This window comes from Scardinius erythrophthalmus, assembly GCF_964197995.2.
Source record: "Scardinius erythrophthalmus genome assembly, chromosome: 14".
NCBI lineage: Eukaryota > Metazoa > Chordata > Actinopteri > Cypriniformes > Leuciscidae > Scardinius > Scardinius erythrophthalmus.
Window position 1 is genome coordinate 18,444,862 of NC_138234.1, and position 26,341 is coordinate 18,471,202.

At 38.6% G+C, this 26,341-nt stretch overlaps 3 protein-coding genes across 4 annotated transcripts; 2 read left to right on the top strand and 1 right to left on the bottom strand.

Moving 5' to 3' along the window:
• Positions 1 to 4,561: 4,561 nt before the first annotated feature.
• cnot9 (CCR4-NOT transcription complex subunit 9) lies at positions 4,562 to 10,555 on the bottom strand. The gene is made up of 8 exons (XM_081385162.1): positions 10,307 to 10,555; positions 9,560 to 9,742; positions 6,887 to 7,002; positions 6,699 to 6,808; positions 6,507 to 6,616; positions 6,261 to 6,359; positions 5,951 to 6,042; positions 4,562 to 5,193 (listed from the first exon to the last, which is right to left on the bottom strand). Exons 1-8 carry the CDS (start codon positions 10,322 to 10,324, stop codon positions 5,025 to 5,027), a joined length of 897 nt encoding a protein of 298 aa, XP_081241288.1. The 5' UTR covers positions 10,325 to 10,555; the 3' UTR covers positions 4,562 to 5,024.
• A 762-nt stretch (positions 10,556 to 11,317) lies between these two features.
• Positions 11,318 to 18,276, top strand: ftcd (formimidoyltransferase cyclodeaminase). Of its 2 annotated transcripts, none has more exons than XM_081385163.1 (14): positions 11,318 to 11,418; positions 12,229 to 12,412; positions 12,497 to 12,625; positions 12,723 to 12,811; positions 13,976 to 14,155; positions 14,297 to 14,434; positions 14,538 to 14,669; positions 14,742 to 14,803; positions 14,898 to 15,027; positions 16,180 to 16,341; positions 16,519 to 16,562; positions 17,004 to 17,142; positions 17,875 to 17,970; positions 18,131 to 18,276. In XM_081385163.1, exons 1-14 carry the CDS (start codon positions 11,365 to 11,367, stop codon positions 18,212 to 18,214), a joined length of 1,623 nt encoding a protein of 540 aa, XP_081241289.1. In that variant the 5' UTR covers positions 11,318 to 11,364; the 3' UTR covers positions 18,215 to 18,276. The 2 variants fall into 2 exon arrangements, with proteins under 2 accessions (XP_081241289.1, XP_081241290.1); XM_081385164.1 differs by having other exon boundaries at positions 11,321 to 11,418; positions 12,266 to 12,412; positions 18,131 to 18,267.
• A 3,600-nt stretch (positions 18,277 to 21,876) lies between these two features.
• mstna (myostatin a) lies at positions 21,877 to 24,484 on the top strand (the record flags this gene model as incomplete). The annotated part of the gene is made up of 3 exons (XM_081385165.1): positions 21,877 to 22,231; positions 23,176 to 23,546; positions 24,116 to 24,484. 3 exons carry the CDS (start codon positions 21,877 to 21,879, stop codon positions 24,482 to 24,484), a joined length of 1,095 nt encoding a protein of 364 aa, XP_081241291.1.
• Positions 24,485 to 26,341: the final 1,857 nt, after the last annotated feature.

Sequence of the window (26,341 nt, forward strand, 5' to 3'; positions counted from 1 at the left end):
TCTAATTAATCCTGAGTGAATTCAAATAAATAACACCCCAAATTACCGATTGGCTCTTATTGAAACTATTTGTACATTATGCAGAACAGAGATTTTTTGCATTTTATAAAGTTGCTATGTGGTTGCTATGAGGTCCGAGTCAAAATTGGGTGGTTTTTAATCACAATGTTTGGGAGTTGCTGCACAATTGCAATTTTAATTGTATTTTAGCATTTGCTAAGTGTTTTCTAGTTCGTTGCCATGAGGTTTTTAGGTGTTTGCTTACTGAAACAAGTCAGAAGAGCCACAAGGCTGCTATGTTCAGAGTGGTTTTTGGTATGTTTCTAACATAGGTAGACGTCGGCACGCCCACCATCTTGGAATGGACAGTGTGTCGTCACTCACAGTAAGAATCAATAATGGCAACTTACTCTTGAATGTACACAGACCAGTTTGACCATTCCAATATGGTGGATGGCTTACTTTAAGCGACCCATAGAAACAGCCACTAATGAGGCGTCTATGTATATAAGTATCTATGGTTGCTAACATGTTCTGAATGCTTTATAGCATGTTGCAATATAGCCACTAGGGTGTTCTTGATACTATCACGTTACTATGTGGCTGCTATGTGGTCCTTCTCACCCCTCTCTGAGCGGAACCAGTATCTCCGGCATGGGAGGTGGGTGCGCAAGGACGCTAAATTTAGCAGTCTCTAGCGTCAGACGCTATTGTGCCTCTTACGATCGGGGGAGTTAGGTTTACCTGCACAGCTCTCACTAGCTGGCCTTCGTTAAACTCACCGTAGAGATGCGCGGATGGGCTATTATTTCATCCGCAACCGCATCACAAAACTCATCATCCGTCCGCCATCCATACCAACGTTTTTGACCAATTTTCAAAACCGCACCTGCCCGCCATCCGCTGATTGGTGTATACATATATTTTTCATTTGATTGCGCGGAAACCGATCCGCGGTTTATCCGTGGAGTCCGCGGCTGTAACGGCCAACCGCGCATCTCTAACTCACCCCCTTAACTTTACTCCTATCTGGGTCACATCACCAATGTAACCCCCCCCGGTCATTCTCACCCTGCTCTGAGCGGGACTCAAACCGGCGTCCCTGGCATGGGAGGTGGCTGCACTAACAAAGACACTAAAGACCGCAGCCTCTAGCGTCAGTCGCTAGCTCGCCTCTTGAGATCAGGTGAGTGAGGTTTACCTGCACAGCTCTCACTAGCTGGCCTTCGCTACACTCATCCCCCCTAAACCTCACTCCTATCTGAGTCATGGCACCAATGTAACCCCTCCGGTCCTACTAGCCCCACTTCAAGTGGGACTTGAACCGGCGTCTCAGGCATGAGAGACAGGTGCGCTAATAAGGACGCTAAAGACCACACTGTCTAGCATCAGTCGCTAGTGTGCATCTTGAGGCCAGGGGAGTGAGGTTTACACAGCTCTCTGTAGCTGGCCTCCGTTACACTCACCCCCCGAAACCTGATTGCAGCTCTTACTAGCTGGCTTCCACTACACTAGGAGAATACCTGCCTGCCCAAGTTAAAAGTACAAATCCTGATGTATAAGGTATTATGGCTGGATACTAGCACTTTACTCTGTGGTTGCTGCAAAATTACTTTTTTAATGCGTTTTAACATGTTGCTAAGCTTCTTGGACCAAGTCATAAGAGCCACAATGCGAGGGTGTTGTAGCTATGTTGTTGATAAGATGTTCTAAGTTGTTTTAACAAGTTGCTATTGTTCTGTTTGCTTACTAAGCCGAATCAAAACAGCCACAATGCTACGTTGTATCTGTTCAGCTAGGAATGTATTCTGAATGGTTTTTAGCATGTTGTGCTAAACCCTGGGTTTTAGGCACCATGAAAGTGGTTCGGCTTTTAGCAGTGTTCAGTGGCTTTTACCTGCGCTAGTTAAAAGTACAAAACAGTATGAGAAATAGTAATAGTGACACTAGCCTAAGTAAACAGTACCAAAATTTAACCCAAATGACTGATTTGGGTTTGGACAGATTGGTCAGTAGGAACTATTACCATATTACATTGTGCAGTAACTTTATAAAAAGCGTTCCCTCTAAGAGTTATGAAGGAGCATTACTTCAGTATACACAAATGATCAAAAAAGCAACCAAATGTTCATTAAATATTCAAATGCCTTCATGGCATGTTGACAGGCATATATCCGACCGCGCCGTCCAGAAACATGCGTATCAGGGAGTTTAACGCGTGTTTGTAGAGCACAGCTCAAGAGTCTATTGTCTACGCTTGACTTCCCTCACTGGGGCCCTTTTAATGGAGCCCCCAGATCATCGGATCAAGTTACTTAAGTAGGCATTCAACATTTAACAACTCCGTTAAACTGTGTTTAGACAAAAAGAGGAAAGGGGAGCGAGAGCGGAAAAAAACTTTTTAGGCCATTTTAGACCAAACATCTCGAATTCGAAACAAACACATTTGGAATACTTTATTCCTATCAAGGGGTCTTGCCGGTCGATTTCGGTTGTACTTGGCTTCATCTCCTATTCGGAATACTACTTCTCTGTCCCTTCCTCGTGTGTCTGTTCATGAATAAAACAACTGAGCTCAATGTCTGAGCTCAGCTTACACACACACAGCGCTGGCATCTTTAAAAGGGGGTCCCTGCCTACTGGCTTTATCATCGAGCCAAAGGCTGGAGCACTTCCAGACTCCTATACGAACACACACACACACACAGTCGAACACTTTCCATCACAGACATCCCCTCCATGAAACTCTCACCTTGGGTTTAACGGCGTATCAGTTCGTTCATTACACAAAGGTGATTAGCAACTAAACTCAACTGACTGTTCGGTTGATATGACGCTTGTAACTGCATGGGATTTTATTTCACTGTTTATGGAAAATGGCTCATATACATTTCTGCACGGTGAAAAATGGAATAAAACTGAACTGGTAACAGTACTTTTATGATAAATTGTTTACCGCCAGTTTTACAGCATAAAAAATAAATCTTTATTTGAAAACGAATGGCCATTATTTTACTACTGCTCCAGAGCAGGTTTTTGCAATGCTACTAATGGCCAACAGGTGGCAGCCAATGATGCAAGTAATCTTTTTTTGATGCAAGTAATCAAGATGCAACGCAAACACTTTACTGCGTGCTATTTGAAAAAAAATGTAAACTGTAGTATATTTAATTTTTGTCCCATTACGTCATTAATTCAGTGAGTGCCATTCAGTGATCTCAGGGGGAATTAAAAAAAAATGTATAATAGTATATTACTGTGTATATATCAAATGATGAGTGTAAAATGCAATACTATCCGCTCAACATATTGCTCCAAAAGTCAGGTCTAATTTAACCCTAAATTAACCTGTTTTATGTCTAAACGACTTTTCCAAAAATACAACTATATTTCTATACGCTCATCCTCAGTTTCATTCGTGTAATTTCAAAAAGTCCTTTAAAGGTGCCATATGTAACAATTGAGGTAAAAATATCCCAAAAATGAGCTACACACATCAAAAGAATGAGAAGAAATAAGGGCGATGATGTCATTAAAAAAATGTCAAGTTATAGTGCTGCAGAGATATCAACCTTAATTAGCATTAGCATTACTAGCCACGGCCCGACAGGTGTCGTAATACCAGTTTCGGCCATGGGAGGCGGTATACGGGCAACATAACCACCAGCCAAACATGCAATACACGAATAACTCGCACGGCTTGTGGGCGTACTTGAACCTGATGTGGAAAGTACAGCCCACTACTACATTTCAGTTCAGGGAAGAGAGCGGAAGGATGGCTGAAGCCCTTGGCAAGAGACCCCTACCACCACCCGCTGCAGGGAAAAAAACGCGCTCTGAAGCACAAATAAAATCTCAAAAAGCTATCCGCCACACTGGCGGGTGAACGATCATACCAAAATATGACATTTTAAGCGCGCACGCGCTCTTCTGCCTCTAAGAACTAGCAGAGAGAGAGAGCGAGCCCCGGCCGCGCGCGCGCGCACTCACTCACTATATTCAGAGCGGTCAAGTTTCCCCGTACTTTTTGACAAGCGTCCTTGACAGGGCGGCCAGAGCTTCTTTGCAGCTCAAGTCGGCGGCGGTGTATACAGTTTTAGTAACGCTCTATCTGTTGACGGCGCTGAGGAAAAAGCTCCCGCCACTGGAAGAAGCTGTCGCCGCCCATTTGTGTCCTCCTGCGCACCCATCAAAGCCGTGCAGAACGTCTTCAGCACTCACGGATCGCGCATACTCCGCCGCTGGCCAGGCTGCTTCTGCTTTACACACCCTGGACGCACGAAACGTAACGGAAAACATTGCAAGGTGTAATGAGACCGAATGTTTTTTGGTGACTAATGATAACTTAGCTAGAAGTGGTATTGCTAATGAAAATCAAACTTGATATATGCTGCTAAATTAGCTTCAGGCGGGCAGCGTAACACTCTAAATAGATGTTGTCCCTATTTTAACTTGTATATGTGCAGCTAAGAAGGTAGGGGCGGAGCATAGACCAATTCACTTTCTGGAGGTATACTGCCCCCATCTGGTATGGAATGTGGAGTATGACTTGATTTTTTTTTGCCAGACATGACATATGGCACCTTTAATGAAAATTTACAATTAGCCAAAATATCCTAATTCATCCTGAAGAGCGGAAAAGCAGCACAGCGTTTGTCAATTTCACTTGACATTTACGATGACATGAGACTGTTTATTTAACAGCATTCAAAATTACAAACACGTTTTCTTTTTTTGTGATGACAAATACAGACAATACAGTCTTTCAATTCCTCTCAAATCGGTCAAAAAGGCATAGAGGAAAAAGAAAAGAAAAAAACAACCTAATAATGTATGAGACTGACTCTTCCTCAGTCCAGCAGAGTCCAAAGTCAATTTGAATATCTCGAAAAACAAACCGTAAATGCTGAGCACCATTTCTGATCATCTTGGCATAAAAAATATTAAGTGCCCTTGTATGTAAGAACAGTCTGATGTGTGTAGGGTGAGGTGCTGGCCGTCCTGGAGGGTTTTGGATGAGTGTGTTACTGAGGCGGTAAAGGGATGCCGCGGGGGTCCGTGACCTGACCTTCCTGTAGGTTTTTGACGAGCTGTGAGAGCCAGCGTTTGGTGGTGGAGTCGTCCTTTAGCACTTGAGCAAACGTGGTGTCCTTCAACTGGTCCGGCAGACACTGACGCAGAGCTTCTCTCGCCCTGAGAAAGAGGAAATACAGCGTTTTAGAAAGTCAAGTACACTGTAAAAAAATTACATGATCAATAAGTTATGACAACATATGCGTTTACATTGCTTTAACTTAAGTGGTCTTCAACTTTTTTTATAAGTTATACAAGATTTAACTCGTTTTTTAAGTCAGTTTAATGTAATTTAAGTTGAAATTACTTAAACATCCAAGTTGATTGTATTTAATTTTTTTCTAATTTGTATTTAACTTTTTTTTACAGTGTAATATATATATATATATACACATTTTAATACAAATTATTTAAATGTAATTTAATTAAATCAAATAAATGTTTTAAATTAGAAAAAAATTTAAAATATTTATACGAATATAAAACATTTTCTAAATATACATTTTAAATTGAATTGTATTTTATGTTGTATCCCTTTTTTTTTGGTTCAAAACGTATTTGGTTTAAATTTGGTAATTTTGTGAAATATTATTACAATGTAAAATAATAGGTTTTTTTTTATGTAATTTTTCCCTGTGATGCAAAGCTGAATTATCAGCATCATTACTTTAGTCTTCAGTGTCACATGATCCTCCAGAAATCATTCTAATATTAGTGTATTTAACCAGGTTTTTATATTTCATATTGCAAACATCAAATGATTAAGCAGCACAAATGGGCTCCCAAATCTTCAACTTTTCCCAACTGCAACGTTTGTGCACCTCCTACAGGCTAAAAAAATTAGCAAGGAACTAGAAAATCAGAGAAAAATAAATACCTGGAGTTGTCAGAGAGTCGTAAATAACATCGCACGACATGTTTCAGTAGGCGAGCCGAAGGCTCCTTAGACAACTGAAGAACCATCTTCCCCTGCAAGACAAAAAGCACAAAAAACCCACACATAATCCTTAAACTTAAACAGCATTTAAATGAGCCAATCACAATCCAGAACTGCAAATAGCCAGCGAATCAGAGACATTCTGCCCACAGTGTCCAACAACATGTTTAACTTTCAGTCTGATTGACATAAGTAACAGATGCCAATCAAGCATAATAATAATTCTGAACAATACAAATAAGTTACTCACCAGAATCATGGCAACATGCGAAAAGCGTTCGTAGGTCTGGCAGATATACGCAAGACCCGTGTCATCCAAGAGGATCTTCTGCAGTATAAAAGTGGCCACCTGAGAGAAAGAAACAAACGCTTATGTGGTTTAAACACCTGCAATACATGCATCTTTCTGAATTCTGGATTTACCCCAATATAAGGTCAAAATTGGCCAAAATTTTATATGCGAGAAGAAATGTTTGTGTTGTTTTTGTAACCGTACCGTTTTCGAAAGCTCGCTGCCGGACTCCATGATGCGCAGACAGAGAGGAATGATTTCTGTGGTCAACAGGAAGTTGATCACCTCCTGCTCGTCTGTTTTCACCAGCGCTCCTATAAAACAACCACATGTCATTGCACTCTTTTTTACTAAAACAGTTTTTGGATTTTTTCCTGCATTAGCCGGTTTCCTTACCGATAACACCCAGACTTGTGAGTCGCAGGTATTCGAAGGGTCGAGTTTTACTGACCGTGTGCAGGAAGGGATACAGAAACAGAGGGATGTGAGCTGCCAGGAAAGCAGAGCTGAGGATAAAAAATAAAGTCAGTGTGGCACAGGATTAAAGACAGTGTCATATCTGGTGTATACAGGAAGTGAGTTACCGTGTCTCTACGTGAGAGGCCACACACTGCAGCAGTGCTAAAGCGTTACACACTCGGTTAGACTGGTGTGCTGTCAGTGTAGGGGGATTTATGGATGGGTAGATGTTCACGATTTCCTGTAAAAAAAAAAAAAAAAGAAAAAAAAAATGAAACATAACCTAGTAATATCCCTTTAAAAACAAATATAAACTGTTTGAACCTTTATTATGAAATCTAACCTTTACTGTTATTATTATTTATGTTATCCGTATATCATTTTCTAATGTTTGGATTAGTATTTGAATACCTGAAAGATTACTTTCAAATTATTTTACTGTCAAATATCAGAATTTCCATTCATTATATTTATAAACCAAATTTATAACCTAAAAAAAACAATCAAATCAATAAAAATGCAGTTACAAGTCACTTTATATGTGAACATTTTAAAGTAATAATTTTTGTGTATTTCTTTAATAACTAAATTTATCAATTGCAAAAATTTCCATAACTCCATAAAATCAATTTTCCCCCTTCAAAATGACAAATTACTTATAGATAAATATTATTAAATGTTCATATTATTGATATCCCCTTTAATATTTCAATTAATATCTGAGTTACTGAAATGTCATTGTCATCAAAATAAACATCAATAAAAATGCAGTTACAAAACACCTTTTTCTTTTTGTATTTCTTTAATTGTTTTTGTATTTGCGAAATTTGATACTATATTTTATACATATTTTAATTAATAATTTTTATGCAAATTGATATTAATTTGTAATATTTTAAATATTATTTTAACTTTTTCCCTTAAATTTTTTTCTGAAATTTGAATTTAATATCTAAATATTTGAAAAATTGTTGTACTGTTGTACCATCAAATGTCATTAATTTTTAACACAATAAATATAGGTAAATTAAAAAAATTGTTTAATCAATAAAAATGTAGTTACAAATCTCTATATATTACAAATCACAATTTTATATAAAAATATTCAGTTTAATAATTTTAGTTCTGTTTTTTTTTAGGCCTGCACAGTTGTAATTTTATTTAAACAATATTTTAAATATTAGTTAGTCATTCTTAATATTTTATAATTAATAACTAATCAATAATGTGTATTATTAATCACACATTCATATTTTATCTAATGCCAACAGGTTTATAGCCTATATCAACAAATAAATACAAAGTTCACTCGTGAAACTCTGCCGAGCAGCTGATTGGTTCTCTTAAAGCCGACCCCTTTGGCCAATCGGTCTGTTCGTTGCATCTACCTGACCTACTGATTTCCGTCCCAAACCGGCTCAACTCAGGGTGCTTCTCAATACTCAAATTGATGCTTCCTCGCTCCTACGCCCTCCAGCCTGTGACCCGGAAACCGATCATACTCAGGCATCTTGAAGGGCATCTCAATTCTCTAATTGCACATCAAGGAGACAAAGGAATGAGGAAGCTCGCCGAGGAGTCATAAGCGAGTATCCTTCCCTCACATCCTAAGGGAGTTGGAGCCAAGACGTGAGGGAAGGAAGCGAGGGAAGGAAACGAGGATGCACAGTGCAGCACGCTATGGGAATTTTCCTTGCCCTCCCCTTCCCCAGCATCCCCTGCCTAGATCTGATAGGCGGTTCTCACATGCTTGCCACTGTCGCCTCTGGCTTGCTTAGTTGGGGACACTTAATATTCAACATTATTGATCTTACTGTACTGACGCTGCTGTATGAGAACTCAGCTAATCTGGACGATTACATAATTTTATGCAGAACTGATTTCTAGATGAAATTAAATAATTGATGATCTTTACAACTAAACTGAATCAACACTGAACAACCACCAAAATGCATAATTTTCCTGTTATCACTGTAAAGGCCTGTTCACACCGGGACGAATTTCACGCGCGATATTCGCCGACGTTTAACGCCTCGTGACTAAACAAAGGGCGCCAATGTGAGTGTGCACACCGACGCGAAAAACGCCACGCGTAAAAGCGTAATTTTTTAAAAAACGCCTCGGGTTCGGTTTTTTGGTTTGACGTGCCGCGTCAAAAACTATCCGACCAATGAGATTGGCGCTTTTGTTCACATGTCTGGAGCTTCTGAAGTTACAGTAAAACACAACTTGGGGGCGCTCAAACATAAAACGGTCTTGCCGAGCACACATACGTAACAGCGAAGAAGATATACGCCGAGTAGCGTCTAAACACTGCCGGGAAGAAATAAGACGAGGAAGATGCAAGGCAAGATGAATGTAGAGCTGCTGGTCTCGTTGGTGTCGGAACATAAAGAACTATATGACAAACGTGACAGCGACTACAAACATCTTGATAAAAGAGAACTGTTATGGAGTGGTTTCTGTTTTACATTAAGCGCCATCTAATGTCAGGGAATGAATTTGCATGGTCACTCGGCTCATTGTCAGCGAAAATCGCTTGGGTGTGAACACAAAAAACGCGTTGAAAAACACTGGCGAATAACGCGCGCCGATATTCGTCCCGGTGTGTATGGCCCTTAAAGATGCTTTGAAACAATCTGAGCTACGTTTTCCAAAAGCATTGTGAGCCTTGATTGTGAACTCCACTGCCACCAATGTTCTCTATGGTTCTGCGTTTTTGGGGAAACGCAGCCCAGAATTGTATAAAGCGCTATGACTTGACTTGTTGAACTCAGCATTAAGTGATTGACAGGCACCTGTAGGAGAGCCGCTATAGTCCCGCAGGAGTGCCAGAGCATCGGGGCCAGATCCGTCACGGACTCCCTCTTCTTGCTGAGCTCCAGCAGGGCATTCTCGCGTGTCTCAGGACTGGAGAGCTCATTGATCCACTGATAGATCTTCTCACGGTCCACCTGCGCCAGACCCGCCGTGGTTACAGTCTACAGGATAGACACAAATCACACAGCTTACTTCAAACTAAAACAAGAGAAATCCAAGCAACTGATGTATATTAGCAATTCAGAACCAACTTTTATTAGGCAGTCAAGGCTGATTCCCATTCCCATTTTTTATTACTGGAAATGTATTTATACTCTGTTCTGCTCAATTTCTACTTCTTATTATTGCTTGTTTATGCTTTTACGTTCCTTCTAATTATAATGCAATAAACAATTATATGAATTACAGATTTGATATCTTTAAATGTTTAATATTCCTTATCTAATCCTTAATTCCACATTCATAACTAACTAATTCCAACACATGTTTACAAACAGCACAGGACACATGTGGAGAAACTCGATAGACTCACTTCCTTACGCGATACGCACGCGAATAACTATATAGAGTCACACTGCGCAGGATATATACGCATATTCTAATATAAAGCAACATATATGCTTTAATATATCACCATAGTAACCGACTGCAATAGCTTTAGCCGTTAGCTCTCTCAGGCCCCGGCATAAACAATCGTAAAACGCCCAAAACCGTTAAAAACTCACCGCTCCTGTAGCCAACATCCTCCCTACCACTTTATTGTGATCTCCAGAGTAAAATTGAGCGGTAGTTTTTAAAACAACGAGAAATATACCGGGTTTACATTAGCAAATGAGCTAATAACAAAAAAAACAACCGCCTTCCGCTGGTGTTTCTTCTTGCACGGTTCTCTTCCGGTTGGCGTTTCTTGTTCTGCGCGAGTAGTTGGCGGGTAATGACGCATCCAGTGTTCTTTGCTGCCCCCATGCTGACTCTGTTAATAAAATGTATTGTTATTTTTATATAGAATTAATAATAATATGATAAATTATAATCATTATAACTTATTATTGCAATGTATTATTATAAGTATTAAAATAATAATATATAATAATAAGGACAATAATAATAATAATTTGAATCTGCATTGAAAAGCATCCTGAAAATTGATATTGCTGAATTTTACTCATTCTGTTTGCATCCCCATAACTGTTTTCTGTTTTTTTGTGAACTTTACACTTCTCATTCTTGCATAATGTCAGTGTTGCTTTGAGGGTATTTTTGTGCCATCCAAAAACATGGGGAGGGGTAAAGTTGTCCTCGTCCAACTCTTTGACCCCTTTCTGGATCATTCATTAACCAGACATCACAGCCTGTTTTTTGTTTACTTTTTTTTTTTTTTTGGATCTGATGCAACTCTTTTGGTTCTTTTCATGAGTCATTTATTAAACTGTATGCCTTATCTAGTCTTAGGCTATGTTTTTTGCTATTGACACTGAAAGACAAATGTCATTAAACAACCATAAACCCAGCCGCAGCCAGAAACTGTTTTCAAAATGACAATGTATAATGACCTTTTCGGGAGGTTTTCCCAAAGTCTGAGCAATGTTTGATGGGAAACCCTCCCCAAAACTGGTTATCTGTGAAGATAGAAGAATCATTGCCAAATGACCTAAATCCAGTCCACAGGACAGGTTAATTATTCAAAAGATATGTTTGCTGACGCTTTATAAGTTCCACTTTGGGGAACCAGGGTAGTCAGTAGACAAGTGGATGAAAGGAAAGTTAGTGTTTTCTTGCAGTCATGGCTAAATTAGTGGAATGTGTACCCAATTTCTCAGAGGGGCGGAACAAGGAGGTAAGACTGACTGGATTAATTAAAAAGGTCATTTGGTACTGAAAACCAAAATTATGAGTAGCCTACCTATCAGGAACTAAATTATCAGGTTCTTCCGTCGATGTTGACTGAACACTGTACTAAAATACTCTGACAGAGTTTATTCAACGAAGCCTCAATCAAAAACATGCAGTCCGTCTGACTGTAGTCCGATTCCCGAACGAAATGATTCACATGAGCCGGTTCTAGTCCGACTCCCGAACGAACAACTCTAATTTGGTTGTTTTAGTGCATTAAAAATATACACAGAGTCAAATCAGAGAGTCGTTTCTTTTTATAATTTACAGCACGACCACTGTAGTCTTATTCCTGAATGAATGACTCGTATGCGCTGGGTTCTTTTAGTGAATCAAACCGTGCAACCGCTGTCCGATTTTCAAACAAATCACTCGAACGAATCGGTTATTCTTAATTTTCAGCAAGGTCAATCGATTCTTGAACGAATTATAACGAAGTAATTCTTTTAGTGAATCAAAAACAAATATTGTGACCTTTGTAACCATATTATAGAACTAATGACTCCAATGAGTTGGTTCTTTTTAGTGAATCATTCACTTATAGTTTAATGCAACTCTTAAGAGTAGAGTCATTACCTGGTTGTTTATATGACAAATACACATTAAGTGTTTTTGTTCCGTTTCTTTGTTTAGTAGCCTACACAAAATTAATAATGTTTAAATGTTGTTGTTGTTGTTTGTTTATAGACCATATACAGTAATATTAGTGTACATTAGCATTACATGACAATATTTTGGCCAATATAATATCTAGGTCATTGATGCCATAGCCGATGCCATCTCTGCCACAGAGGGCTGCAGCTTGCTGGACGTTGATCCAGGGTCTTCGACGAACAGGACGGTGTACACTTTTGTGGGCCCACCCGAAGCTGCAATCGAGGGGGCGCTGAACGCTGCCCGTGTTGCGTTTAAACTCATAGACATGACCAAACACTCAGGTACAGCTGTGGAGGCAGTAGCTGATATACTGTAAAGTCATACATCACATTAATTTATTTTGTGAAAATGATGTTTTTGAACAGGTGAACACCCTCGGATGGGTGCGATGGACGTGTGTCCTTTCATACCGGTGCAGAACGTCACCATGGAGGAGTGCGTACAGTGTGCCAATAAATTTGGCCAGAGATTGTCAGACATGCTGCATGTGCCAGGTGGGTTTATATGGGCCGAGGTCATGGTGTCTATTGCCTGAACTATTTGAGAATCACTTCAGTCCCGTCCTCCATTCTTCTTGTCTTTGTCTTGTAGTCTATCTCTACGGAGAGGCGGCTAGAAAAGAAAGCAGAAGGTCACTTCCCTCTGTTCGTGCAGGAGAATACGAAGCATTACCGGAGAAGGTAAGAACTCACCTAGACCTCAATTCTCTGACCTCTCATTTCTGAGATCTCATATGATGTCATATGATGGAGTTGCGATAGTCTTTTCTTACCTGTTGTGACATATATCCGTGTGAAACAGCATCGCGAACAAGAAAAAATGTAGAGCGGGACTTGATTTTGTCCAACGGCAATTCATTGGATCATTGGACTGTTGTGGTTTGCTATTGGTCGATCTCATGTGAGTGACAGGTTGCCCCGCCCTCGTGCAAGTAAACATGTCACCAGAGAAGACTCTGCAAGGGAAGTTATTTTGATTAAAGATTACGGGGCCACATGAATTGAAAAAAATAATGTGCACAGATAAATCATTTACCCTGAAATCAAAGAACGAAGTGGTGTAATTTTGAACAACATCAGGCTAAAACGAAGCTCATTTGTAGTTTGTTTTGGGAGTTTTGAAACAGTTTGCCAAAGCAAACTTTCCGGAAATGTTTGCTCCAGTTACATTTTCAAGCTACCATTGGTCCGTGGCGATGACATAATAGTTAGGTGTGGCTCTGGGGCTCTTCTTTTTACTTCTAAAAGCCCCGATAAACTCATGGCGAAGTTCTTTTTCGTTCTTCGCTTTAGGGGTAAAAAGAAATTAGAAGTATGCAAGCAGCGGTATATTTGTGAACATCCTGACGCCGCCCACACCACTGAGAGCGGCGTTTAGATGAATATGTAAATATGTGCTTCGCACTTTGCTCTCAATAACAAAATAAACACAACAGAAATGACAGCGGAGAGAAACCAACAGTTAAGAAAGCATCCGATCATAGCAAACAAAAGCAATGATCCAGAGAAAATGTACACTCCAAGTGGGCGGAGCCACAGAGCCACACCCACCTATACGTAACCGCCACTGACCAATGGTAGTTCGAAGGTGTTAACCAGCAGGAGAAAACTCCCAAAACGAACTTCAATTGGGCTTATTTTGTTCAAGACGACTTAACACCAGTTCGTGACTGAAAACTGAAGTATACTTTGACCTTTAGACCTCAATTATGTGACCTCATACCTGTGGCCTAATTTCTGAGAAACAAACAGCACTGTTTACATGCCATATTTGCAACGAAATAAGTATACACCTTGTTAAAATAAATTATTTTCTTGCCCTTTTGTGCTTTGTCCCCCATGCAGTTGAAAAAAAGCGAATGGACCCCTGAATATGGCCCTGCCACCTTTGTCCCCTCTTGGGGCGCCACGGTCACCGGCGCCCGGAAGTTTCTCATCGCCTACAACGTGAACCTTCTGAGCACAAAGGAACAGGCTCACAGAATCGCACTGGATATTAGAGAACAGGGCCGGGGCAAAGATCAAGTATGTCTTTTTTTGATGTCACTGTATTGGTCTCGGTTTTCAGTGTGCGTCAAATCTAGAACTTGAGAATCTATCTATCACTTCCTTGAGGTTTTTTATTATGTTCTTCTTCCTTCTTGTTTGTGAATGCTTCTGCTGCAGCCCGGGCTTCTCAAAAAGGTTCAGGGAATGGGATGGTACCTGGAAGAGGCCAACCTGGCTCAGGTGTCCACTAACATCTTGGACTTTGAGTTGACGCCCATGCACGTGGTGTATGAGGAGATCTGTAGAGATGCCAAGGTGAATCGCTTTCAGTCATTCAAATCTCAAATGGAAACAGAATCAGAATAATTTGAAATTGCATGAATGAAGAGTTACATTTATATTCATTTTACCTGTATAGGATTTGAACCTGCCAGTGGTGGGGTCTCAGATAGTGGGTCTGATTCCTCTGAAGGCCATGCTGGACTGTGCAGACTTCTACATCCAGAGAGAAAAGCTGTTCGTTGTGGAAGAGGAGCACAAAATCCGACTGGTGGGTTAATATCAACACGGTCAAACGTTCAACACGGTAGCAAATCAATCTCTCATTATTTTCCTCCCTCAGGTTATCAGCAAACTGGGACTCGACTCTTTGGGGTCATTTGTTCCAAAGGAGAGAATCATTGAGTAAGTCGCAAAAGTATGTTAGTGGAATAACAATGATTTGCCATCTCGATGACTAACAGAAGCACTGTATCTAATTGGTTCACGCTGAGTTTAGGTATATGGTAAAGGACAATCAGGGCGATGGGCGGCTTGCGTCTCTGTCTCTGCAGAAGTTTGTCCACAGTGTTGGGGCCAGAACAGCGGCTCCTGGTGGAGGGTCAGTTTCTGCTGCAATCGCTGCTATGGTAATCATAATTATATATATATATATATATATATATATATATATATATATATATATATATATATATATATATATATATATATATATATATATATATATATATATATATATATATATATATAATTTTTTATTTAAATGTAATAATAAATGTTATTTATTATTTATATATAATATTTTTAGAATATCAAATATTTATTAGATACATATATACATTATAAAATACATATTTTATAATATATATATAAAGTATGTAAAATAATTCTAATAATTATTTTTAAGCAATTTTATAAATGTATTAAATATAAAATGTGACTGTAATGACTGTAAATATGTATTATCTTGAACATTTCACATATAAATAACATTTTATATTTCATATATTCAGTTATTTTTATTACAATTATTATAATTTGCATATACATTTGACATAAATTTTACATTTATATTTATAATTTACATATAAATATACATTTATATTTAATTTATTATAATTTTTGTTTTGTAATACCTTTAAATGATTCTATAAATACTATTGCTGTCAAATCGATTAATCGTGATTAATTGCATCTAACATAAAAGCTTGTTTAAATAATATATGTGTACATACATTATTATATTTATATATATTATATATATGTCTGTGTGTGTATATACTGTATACACACACACACACACACACACACACACACACACACACACACACACATATATATATATGAAGACTTAAGATGCAAAAGCCTCTAAGTGCCATCTGAAATTTTCTTCTAAAATGATCATTTTTATAAAGCTTGTATGTTTATGTTCAGTTATTTCACTTTAATGGCAATAAAAACGACCTATTAATTGTCATTAAAGTAAAATTACTGAACCTAAATATACGAGCTTGATAAAAATGCTCATTTTAGAAGAAAATTTCAGATGGCACTTAGAGGCTTTTGCATCTTAAGTCTTCATATATATATATATATATATATATATATATATATATATATATATATATATATATATATATATATATATATATATATATAATGTAAATAAAATAAGATATATTCACACAAATAAGAAATAAAAACAAACTTTTATGCTAGGTGTGATTAATCGTGATTCATCGATTTGACAGCACTAATAAATGCATGTATCTCATTGTAAGGGTGCAGCTCTGGGATGCATGGTCGGTCAGATGACATACGGTAAGAGGCAGTTTGAGTCTTTGGATGCGGAGATGAGGAAACTTATCCCTCCATTTCATGAAGCCATGAATGACTTATTGTTAAAAGTGGACGCTGATTCAACGGCCTTCAACAGCTACATGGTACATAACCAAACACAAACAACATTCAATGACTTTAAAAAGAATATTAAATGTATGAATGAATTTGCCATTTTAAATACACCACTTTTGTAACATCAGACCATCGAAACTGCTGTAAAATATATACAGTAGAATCTAGATGACAATAACAGGGTATAATTATTTATTTTGTTACAGGCTGCCCTGAAATTACCCAAAGGCACAGCAGATGAGATCAAGCGGTGCGGTTTATCGCCTTTGTGACGTTTAATCAAGCAAAACAGAGCTTCTCATCCATCAAACTAGAGACCAAACATGTCATTGGACAATTGAGGAACATTCTGTATCCTGATAAACCAGTTTAATTGTTTGGTTGATGTAAAAACATGTCACGAATCACAAAAAGAAACAAGAAAGCCTAGCAAAGACTTGACAGTTATATTTGCATAGGAGAGCCTGACTGATAAAACTAATATTACACAACCATTCAACCTGCGTTTATCTACCTAAGTAAACTTCTTCCTTTGCGGAAATGTAGTTACAGAACAGCATTGGCAAAAAAACACATATAAACATGGCACAGTAGCTACAACGACCTTTCAAATGGATCAGACCCTTAATGTTGCTACAATTATTTTAATAATTGAGTAATGAATACTGAATCTTGTTCATGGATTGTACAGGAGGGAGGAAGCCATGCAGGAGGGTCTGAAGGCGGCGGTGGTCGTCCCTCTGTCCCTGGCTGAAAGAATAAACACACTGTGGCCCGTTCTCAAAGAGATGGTGAAATACGGAAACATGGCATGTAAATCAGACATTCAGGTGAATTACTAGTTGTCCTTCAGCTGCTGCTTTTGAAATAAACCTCATTCAGTTAATGTGAACTATATCGATGTCTTATTCAATCTATTATATTTTAAAATATATGACAGACATTGTACATTAGATTATTTCATATTTACCATGTATACAATATATAATATGATAATTATATAATATATTATGTAATATAAATCAATATATTTTTCAACATATTTAATATATGTTCCCATATAAATCTGTTTATATTATCTTGTACATTGAGGTATATTATTGCATATAATTTTACATATATATTTACATATATATACAATGCCTCTTCCAATATATAATTTCATATAATGTGGGATATATTTCAATATACATAACAATATATTAAATAGTATAATAATATGTATTTATTCAATATATGAAAACGGCAATAATTGCAGTATTGTCCCATATATTGCAATATATAACTTACATATATAATATATTATTATATAATATATCATATGATATATTACTATGTCAATTTCACAATATATGGAGAACCATGAAATATATTGTCACGTAATATATTGAGAAATATATTTTTGTTGCGTAAGGGAAAAGACACAAAATTAAAACATCCTTCCAAACAAAGCACTTTGCACTAACAGTAAAAATCTTGACTTAACAAAAATGGCATGACTTTCAAGGTTAAAAAAGCTGACATCAGTATTTATTTCAATGCGTGATTCCTGTCATGTGCAGGTAGCGGCTAAAGCTTTGGAAACGGCAGTGTATGGAGCATATTACAACGTCATTATAAACCTGAAGGACATCACGGATGCTTCATTCAGGGCTGCTGTGAGTATCTGGAAACATTTAGGTCAAGGTTTTCCCTGCATTTAATAACCCACACACAATGTGATACGAAACTTGTTTTGAGGAACTCATAAATGTCAAAAAACCAAATTGCTATTGTTCCTGGTGATCATGAACATTTTTGTGGTTTGTTGATTTTTAGACTGAAGCGAAAGTGTCTGTGCTGTTAAAGAACGCCAGTGAAAATGCCAATGTTGCACTGCAGATGGCTGACCAGAGGAAATGATGACACAGACGGCAACTCACTACAGATCAAATAAAGACTCTAATCTAGACACACTGGCATGCAATTTGTGTTTTGTTTTTTATCTGCTGTAAACCTCTACTGCATTACTCTAAATGCATTTCCCATTTCTTTATACCCACTATACAAACATGAATGATAACTAAAAATCGTGCAGCTTGTTAAGGATATATTTGTTATTACTTTCTTAAAGGGATGGTTCGGAGTAAAACCAACCTAGGGTCCTTTGCACCATGACCTCGAGCCAGAAGCTGTTTTTCCCTTGGTTGAACATTATTGAAGTTAGAGCTAATTTAGAGATATCAGCCGAATGGCCTAGTGCAGGCGCTAACGAATCCAAGGTTGTATCTCGTAAATTACCCCATTAATAATGCCCAGAATGGCACCAAACTTCTACAGTAGTACAAATAGGTTCTGTACTCATAAAACGACGCATTGGAAAGTTTGTAAGTACATCCTTATCGCTTTCTGCCAGGACTTTTACGTGCTTTGCCCAAATCACTGAAGTGACGTCGACGTCCGGGTTAGCGGTAGCATTAGCCATCAGGCAAGTGTTATTTAAATAAACTCTTGATGTACTTACAAACTTTCCAATGCCTCGTTTTATGTGTACAGAACCTATTTGTACTACTGTAGAAGTTTGGTACCATTCTGGGCATTATTAGTAGGGTAATTTACGAGATACATCCTTGGATCCGTTAGCGCCTACACTAAGCCATCCAGCTGATATCTCTAAATAAGCTCTAACTTTAATAATGTTCGACCAAGGGAAAAAAGCTTCTGGGGGGTGTTTGGCTCATGGTGCCCTAGGTTGATTTTACTCCGAACCATCCCTTTAAGGAACTGGATTCACAATTTTACCATGCTGGACCATAAAGGTGAACGTGATTTCAACATCTTTGTTGATCCTGGAACAACATTCCAATCAACCAATAAGATTTGAGGGACAAGTTTACAGTTTATATCATGTTTAGGCTTATAATCAGGGTTTGGTGCTTCTACATAAGTGTTATTCATCTATCATTTCCCTCTGATTTTAAAGATAAGTGATGGGTAGGGTTAGGTTTTAGTGTAGGGATATAGTTAATAGGACTACATTTTCAGGCAGAAATGTTGTTCTGGGATTAACAAAATATGCTGATCCAGGAAAATCATGGTTGCCAGACCATAAAATGGGCCAGAGTAACAGAGATTGAGGTTGGATTGACTCAAGCAAACAGCCAGAACATAGCAATCACCTCTCAACACCCTTGCAACAGCCCAAAATAACTTAGCATAATTGCAGCGAGTTTTGCACTGACAAGCACCACTCATATTTTCATTAGACAACATAAAACCTTCTTGCCACTTCCAAGTAATTATTTAAAGCTTGTAACAATGTAAGCAATGTGATAATTGCAATGTAAAAAGTTCTAAAACTTTTTAGATATATGCAAAAGAGCCTGTTTAAATGACATTTTTCATAAATGAGAGTTTGTGCAGTGCAGAGTTTGTGAGTTTGGCTTGTTCAGTCATATTTTGAATTAGCAGACCCACCCGGCATCTGCATCATTCTTGAAAGAACTTGATAATCCACCAGCGGGTGGTGCTGTGACTGACCCACCAAAGGCCACCCTCAGTATCCCACTCCCTCTGCTATCAGCTGTTGTTATTTATGCATCTAATAAAGCTGCACTGCTGGACAAAGAGAGACAGGGAAAGCAAAGACATCTGTATCGGCAAATGTTACAGAACAGCTGTAGCAATAATTTCCTCAGTCCACTTCCCTGCATATTCAAGATGCACCACATCACCAAAACACAACATTAAAAGTTACAGCTGTGGTCGAAGAATGAAAAGAGCCCATTCGCCAATATAAACTGGTGAATGCACCTATTTTCAAGTGTTTAGACAGAAGATATTTTGTACAATACTAATCAGAACAATAGCATCCTCCTAGCAACTCATATCATGACATGATGACATGTAAAACAAAAAAGAAAAGAAAAAAACCCAGAAAACTCAATGCACCATCGTATAGCAACAAGACAAAAATCACTCAGAAACCCCAAGCAGCCACCTAGAAACATTGTGTCAACCATATAACAACACTTTAAAAACATGTCAGAACAACCTAGCAACCCCTAGTAACAATCCATAACACCAAAGTCACAACACAACAACGTTTTAAGAAGAAAATTCTCCATTGTATAGCAACAAGATAAAAATCACTCCAGCAGCCACCTACAAATACAATCAAACCACATCTAGCACAGTAAAAACCTCTCAGAACAACCTGGCAAACCCCTAGTAACAATCCATAACGGCAAAGAAACAACATGATGACGTCTTAAAAAGAACACTCTCAATTACACATTTAGAAACCCCTAGCAGCCACCTAGAAACATTGTCAACCATATAGCAACACTTTAAGATCCTGTCAGAACAACCTAGCAACCCCCTAGTAACAATCCACAATGGAAAAGCAACATCACGACGACGTCTTAAAAAGAACGCTCTCAATTGTATAGCAACAAGATAAAAATCACTCTAGCAACTTCACAGCAACCACCTACAAATACAATCAAACCACATCTAACACTGTAAAAACCTTTCAGAACAACCAAGCAACCCCCTAGTAACGATCCATAACGGCAAAGCAACAACATGACAGCGTTTTTTAAAAGAACACTCTTAATTGTATAGCAACAAGACAAAAATCACCCACAGACCTCTAGAAGCCACCTAGAAACATTGTCAACCATATAGCAACACTTTAAAAACCTGTCAGAACAACCTAGCAACCCCCTAGTAACGATCCACAACAGAAAAGCAACAACATGACGATGCCTTAAAAAGAACACTCTCAATTGTATAGCAACAAGATAAAAATAACTCGAGCAACATCATAGCAACCACCTACAAATACAATCAAACCACATCTAACACTGTATAAACCTTTTAAAACAACCTAGCAACCCCCTAGTAACGATCCATAATGGCAAAGTAACAACATAATGGCGTCTTAAAAAGAACACTCTCAGTTGTATGGCAAAAAGCTAAAAATCACTCAGAACCCCCTTGCAGCCACCTAAAAACATTGTGTCAATATAACAACACTTTAAAAACCTGTCAGAACAACCTAGCAATGCCCTAGCAACTACCCACAACATGTATAGAAATATGCAAAAACTTCCAAGCAACCATCCTATCAACCACATAGAAATGTCCTAGCAATACATATAGAATCTTCAGCAGCATGATAAACATACATTTCCAGTGGACCAAGAAGTATTTTGAAACATCTGAATGGCTACACACCCGGACTCATCAGATTTCAATTGATCATTACAATGAAATTCATGTGATATTTATGGTATTTGCATAATAAATTCATGGTATGTGCAACAAAATAGACAGCTCCTGAAAATCCTCAAATCAAAACTCGCTTTCAGAATTTACGCACAGTGCAGAACATCTCTGTGCTGTCTCATCTAGACTTGTTCTTATCAATCCAGCCAATCACAGGATATCTAACAGCAGGGAATCTTAAGTATAAAACTGCCTTGGAGGCTGTACATCTGTCCAGTTCTGCTTGGAGAGAGTGCGTAAAGGTGCTGTCCATTTCCAAATGTGTAAACGTCTACAAAGATACATCAGAAGATATGTTTCTCCTTCTTTATCTGAGCTTTTGGAGTGTGCTGAGCTCACACAGTCAGAGCCTGAGTACAACAACAACATCGCAAGCATTTGTGACACCTGGAGACGACAGCGGCCAGTGCACGACCTGTCAGTTTAGACAGCAGAGTAAACTCATGCGCCTGCACTCCATCAAGTCTCAGATTTTGAGCATCCTGCGTCTAGAACAGGCTCCGAACATCAGTAGAGACACTGTCAAGCTACTCTTACCCAAAGCACCTCCACTGCAGGAGCTCCTCGACCAGTATGACCAAAATGGAGGCATTAGTGAGAATGAGGAACAAGGCAGCAGTGAGACCATTATTACCATGGCCACAGAATGTAAGTACCACAGTGTACTGCAATATATAGTGAACCCAAAGATATTCGGACAATGTATGTCATTAAAATGCATGTTAAGTTAGTTCTGAGAAAGGGTTAGCATCATTTGCAGATGCCACTTGGTTTGTTATTTTGTTGTAATGCAATGAAACTCATACTTTTTGAAGTGTGGCTTAAGTGTCCAAATACGTTTGGGGGCAATTGTACTATCTGAAAGAGTTGACTATGAACCGACTATGGTTCATTCATTCAGCTGTTGTTGGAAGATGGCCAAAGGCAACAGACCTTGCAGAGCTGTGCACAAGAAACAACATGCAAAGCATATTTGGCCTGTGAAAATAACTCTTACAAAGATGTACAATGGAAACCTTAGTTTCTGCCAAAATACAGTAGTTACTCCATTGATGTTCCGTCAAAAAAACTGGAAACTGATACTTTCCACCAGTCTCATCAGAAAAAGTAAGATTAATAAAAGGTTTAAATTTTTTTAGGGCAACTCTGCTCCTGGATTTTAGTTTGACCATAATCCAACACACTGGTAAGACTTCAATTTGATTGGACAAGTGAGTTTTCTTATGTTTTTTTCTTAGGGTTGAAACTAAAATTCCTGGGAAAGTGGTCCCAGGAGCAGAGTTGCCCATCCCTGAACTATAGTTTACCATGGCAAATGTTTTTACACTGTCAGAAAAATGTGCAGAAATTGTTTCTTTAAAGAGACAATTTATCTACCCTTAAAAGAAGCGCCTTATAACTTTAGAGTAGTAATGTGTATCCTTAAAAGTACTACTATGAAAATTTAGTAGTAAGTTTGTAAAAAGGTACAAAAGTTGTCCCTTTAAATGTATTACCTGAGTAACACGCTGTTGTACCCCTAAAGCAATTTTTTTCTGAGCGTGTAAGGTGAAAAAGGTGTACATGGTCTTAGTAAACTTAATACCTTGCAGCGCAAGCCATCACCCATCTTGAGGGAATGCCGAAGTGTTGCATTTTCTCACTGAGCCCAAAGATTATGCCCGACAGCATCCTGAAGGCCTTGCTCTGGATCTATCTCCGACCAGCTGAGGAGCCAACCACAGTCTTCATGCAGATATCTCAACTGCGGTCATCTTCTGAAGGGAACAGCCACTCAAGAATACGTGCACAAAAAATTGATGTGAATGCCCAGACAAACTCCTGGCAGCACATTGACATGAAGCAGCTGCTGCAGTTGTGGCTCAAACAGCCCCAGAGTAACTTTGGGATAGAAATCAAGGCCTTTGACACGAATGGAAATGATATGGCTGTGACCTCTCCAGAATCCGGAGAGGAAGGACTGGTAAGTCGGTGCATGATTGGTACTTAGGTACATTCTTCTTTAGAACAAACTACAATTGTCAAATGCTGGACAAATTTTGATTAACAAATCTGCAAAAGGTTTAAGGGGGTGTACATAGTCCTACCTTACAGAGTAGTCTAGTGGATAAAGGAATACTTGACCGAAAACGATTGTCATCAAATTCTGGTCTTCCTCTCAAATGTGCACCTTGTGGAGTTTAAGCGTACCTTTAATAACCTTGCCCTCTACCATGGCTGTTAAATCTTATTCAAACTTGGCACATCCTGGCAAGTCTGAATGAGATTTGAAAGCAATGGTGGAGGGACACAGTATGTTTGAACTCCACAAGGGGCCGTACTTCTACTACTTCACCTTTCACCCTTTTTGGGATATAGGCCGTCAACCAGAGCTCGCCATTATACCATTGAACAAAGGTTTAGTTGGATCAGCTTGGTCAAGGGATCTTCCTGTAACAAGTGCATTGCAATTCATGTCAAGTATGTGCTTAATTGCACCTTTGCATACCTAGTATGTATGACCATGACTTGTTCTTATGTCCGCCCTTCCAGCAACCCTTCTTGGAGGTGAAAATATCAGACGCTGGCAAGCGGTCCAGAAGGGACACCGGCCTTGATTGCGATGAGCATTCCACCGAGTCTCGTTGCTGCCGGTATCCACTCACCGTCGACTTCGATGACTTCGGGTGGGACTGGATAATTGCGCCCAAGCGCTACAAGGCCAATTACTGCTCCGGTGAATGCGTGCAGAAGTATCCTCACAGTCACATCGTTAACAAGGCCAACCCTCGGGGCAGCGCCGGCCCCTGCTGCACACCAACCAAGATGTCACCCATAAACATGCTGTATTTCAATGACCGTGAGCAGATAATCTACGGAAAAATCCCTTCAATGGTCGTAGACCTTTGCGGCTGCTCTTGAGCCCAAGGGCTTTTCTAGTCACTATGACAGCAAGCCCTAACTGCTTTGGACCAGAGGGAAGTGAAAACAACCTTTACCTTGTCCCTTACGAAATAGTTCCTGCTAAAACAATTGACCACACCCGGGTCCCAACAAGCCAACTTAGCCAAATCTTTTAGTTTGTTGACATCAACTGTTGTACACAAGGACAGTAAAAGGTGACAAGGATTTCTTTGTTTTTGAAGGTATAAGTCTTCCTTTGTGAAATCATTTGAGCACAGAGATGACCTGATGGGCTTTACCAGTGTGATTTCAGAATGTAAAAATTGCAAAAAGTACTTTTAAGTTTTAAATTAATGTCAAAGGGGGTTGTATAGTTGATTATTTATATAAAGCTGCTTATCCCCCAGTGACCCAAAAACAGGAACACTGACCCAGAAACTTACTCAACATGACATCCAAACAACAGACTTTTGGAATTCTGCAGTTGGTTCATAGCATATGGGTAGTTGACAAATTACATGGATAGGAAACTTTTTAGTGCTATAACTGGTCACAATTTCAATGCTTTTTAAATAGCTTTAAACATTGCTGGAACATGTCAACCATCCAAAAGCACGCTTCTTATATTCTTGTCAAAAAAACTGCCAATTCAATAGTTATCCTACAAAATGTCTTAGGCTAGAAAGGGTCAGTGATCTTTTAAAACATGGAATTAATTGCATAGATTGTATGGTTCAAAATCATGTTGTAGTTTTGATCTGTTGTACCAAGTAAAATGCCTGTTACTGATGTGTTTGAGTAGTTGTTTTCACGTGTCCTTAAGGGACCTCTTCAATTTTGTCCCTTCGTAACCCTTAACAGAGTGACACCATTGACACCAATCCAAGCATGTGGAGCACATTATGGCGCTCAAAAGCAACAACCCCATATTCCATGGAAGCTAAAGCCTCTCCTGTGTTATTTTGTTATTTTGAGGGCTCCCCAGTGTGATGGAGGCCCTGTGAGGCAACAATAGTAGAAGTCTGTCCACAGGACAATGAGTGCACTTCGAAATGTCCTCATTTGCATTTAAAAAAAAAGATTTAGCACACTTTACTGCATGATTTAATAGTTGCACACTTTGAGTTGGCGATTAAGTATGCTGAAGTTATCTTGAATTAAATATATAATACAGAATGAAAATAAGATATTCCCTAAGTGGGTGCTTTTTTACCCCCTGAATGAAACATTCAGCTATCAGAAGTATCAAATATTAATAGAGATCTTTTATAGTTTGCACATATGTTGAAACTGACCTACAATGAGGTGACCTCATGCAAATGGAGAAAAAAAAATTCTCTTCTGTAAATGAAGACACGGAAGATACATCCTGGTTTCGGAACAACCTAACAGGAGGATGAAAAGAGGGCAAATGACGCAACTAAAAAAACGCAACTAGGCCTATAATTGTGCATAGATGTGATTGCAAAAAATAAAATAAAAACAAAAACGGCTTATCAAATTTTAAAAACAAGGAGAAATCACACTAGTCCTGGTCTCTTCTAAAGAACAAGACTGCACTGCAATGCAGTAAATCAGATGGAGCATCACCGTTTTTGACCCCACATTCCATGTACTATTATTATTTACCTCTTAAAACACATATGTTTCTCATAAAACACTATAAATCAGATCATAACATGCAATTCTCCTACAGTTTTTACGTAGTGATGAAATAAGCATCTTTCTCTAGTATACTACGCAGTTTCAGTTTCTTATAAATCACGTGGGCTGCGCTACAACGTTGGTCCAAAATTCCAGTTGCGTCATAAAAGGACAGCAGGACGCGCTGATAGGCTAGTGTATACGTAACAAACAAGACTTTGCTCCCTGATT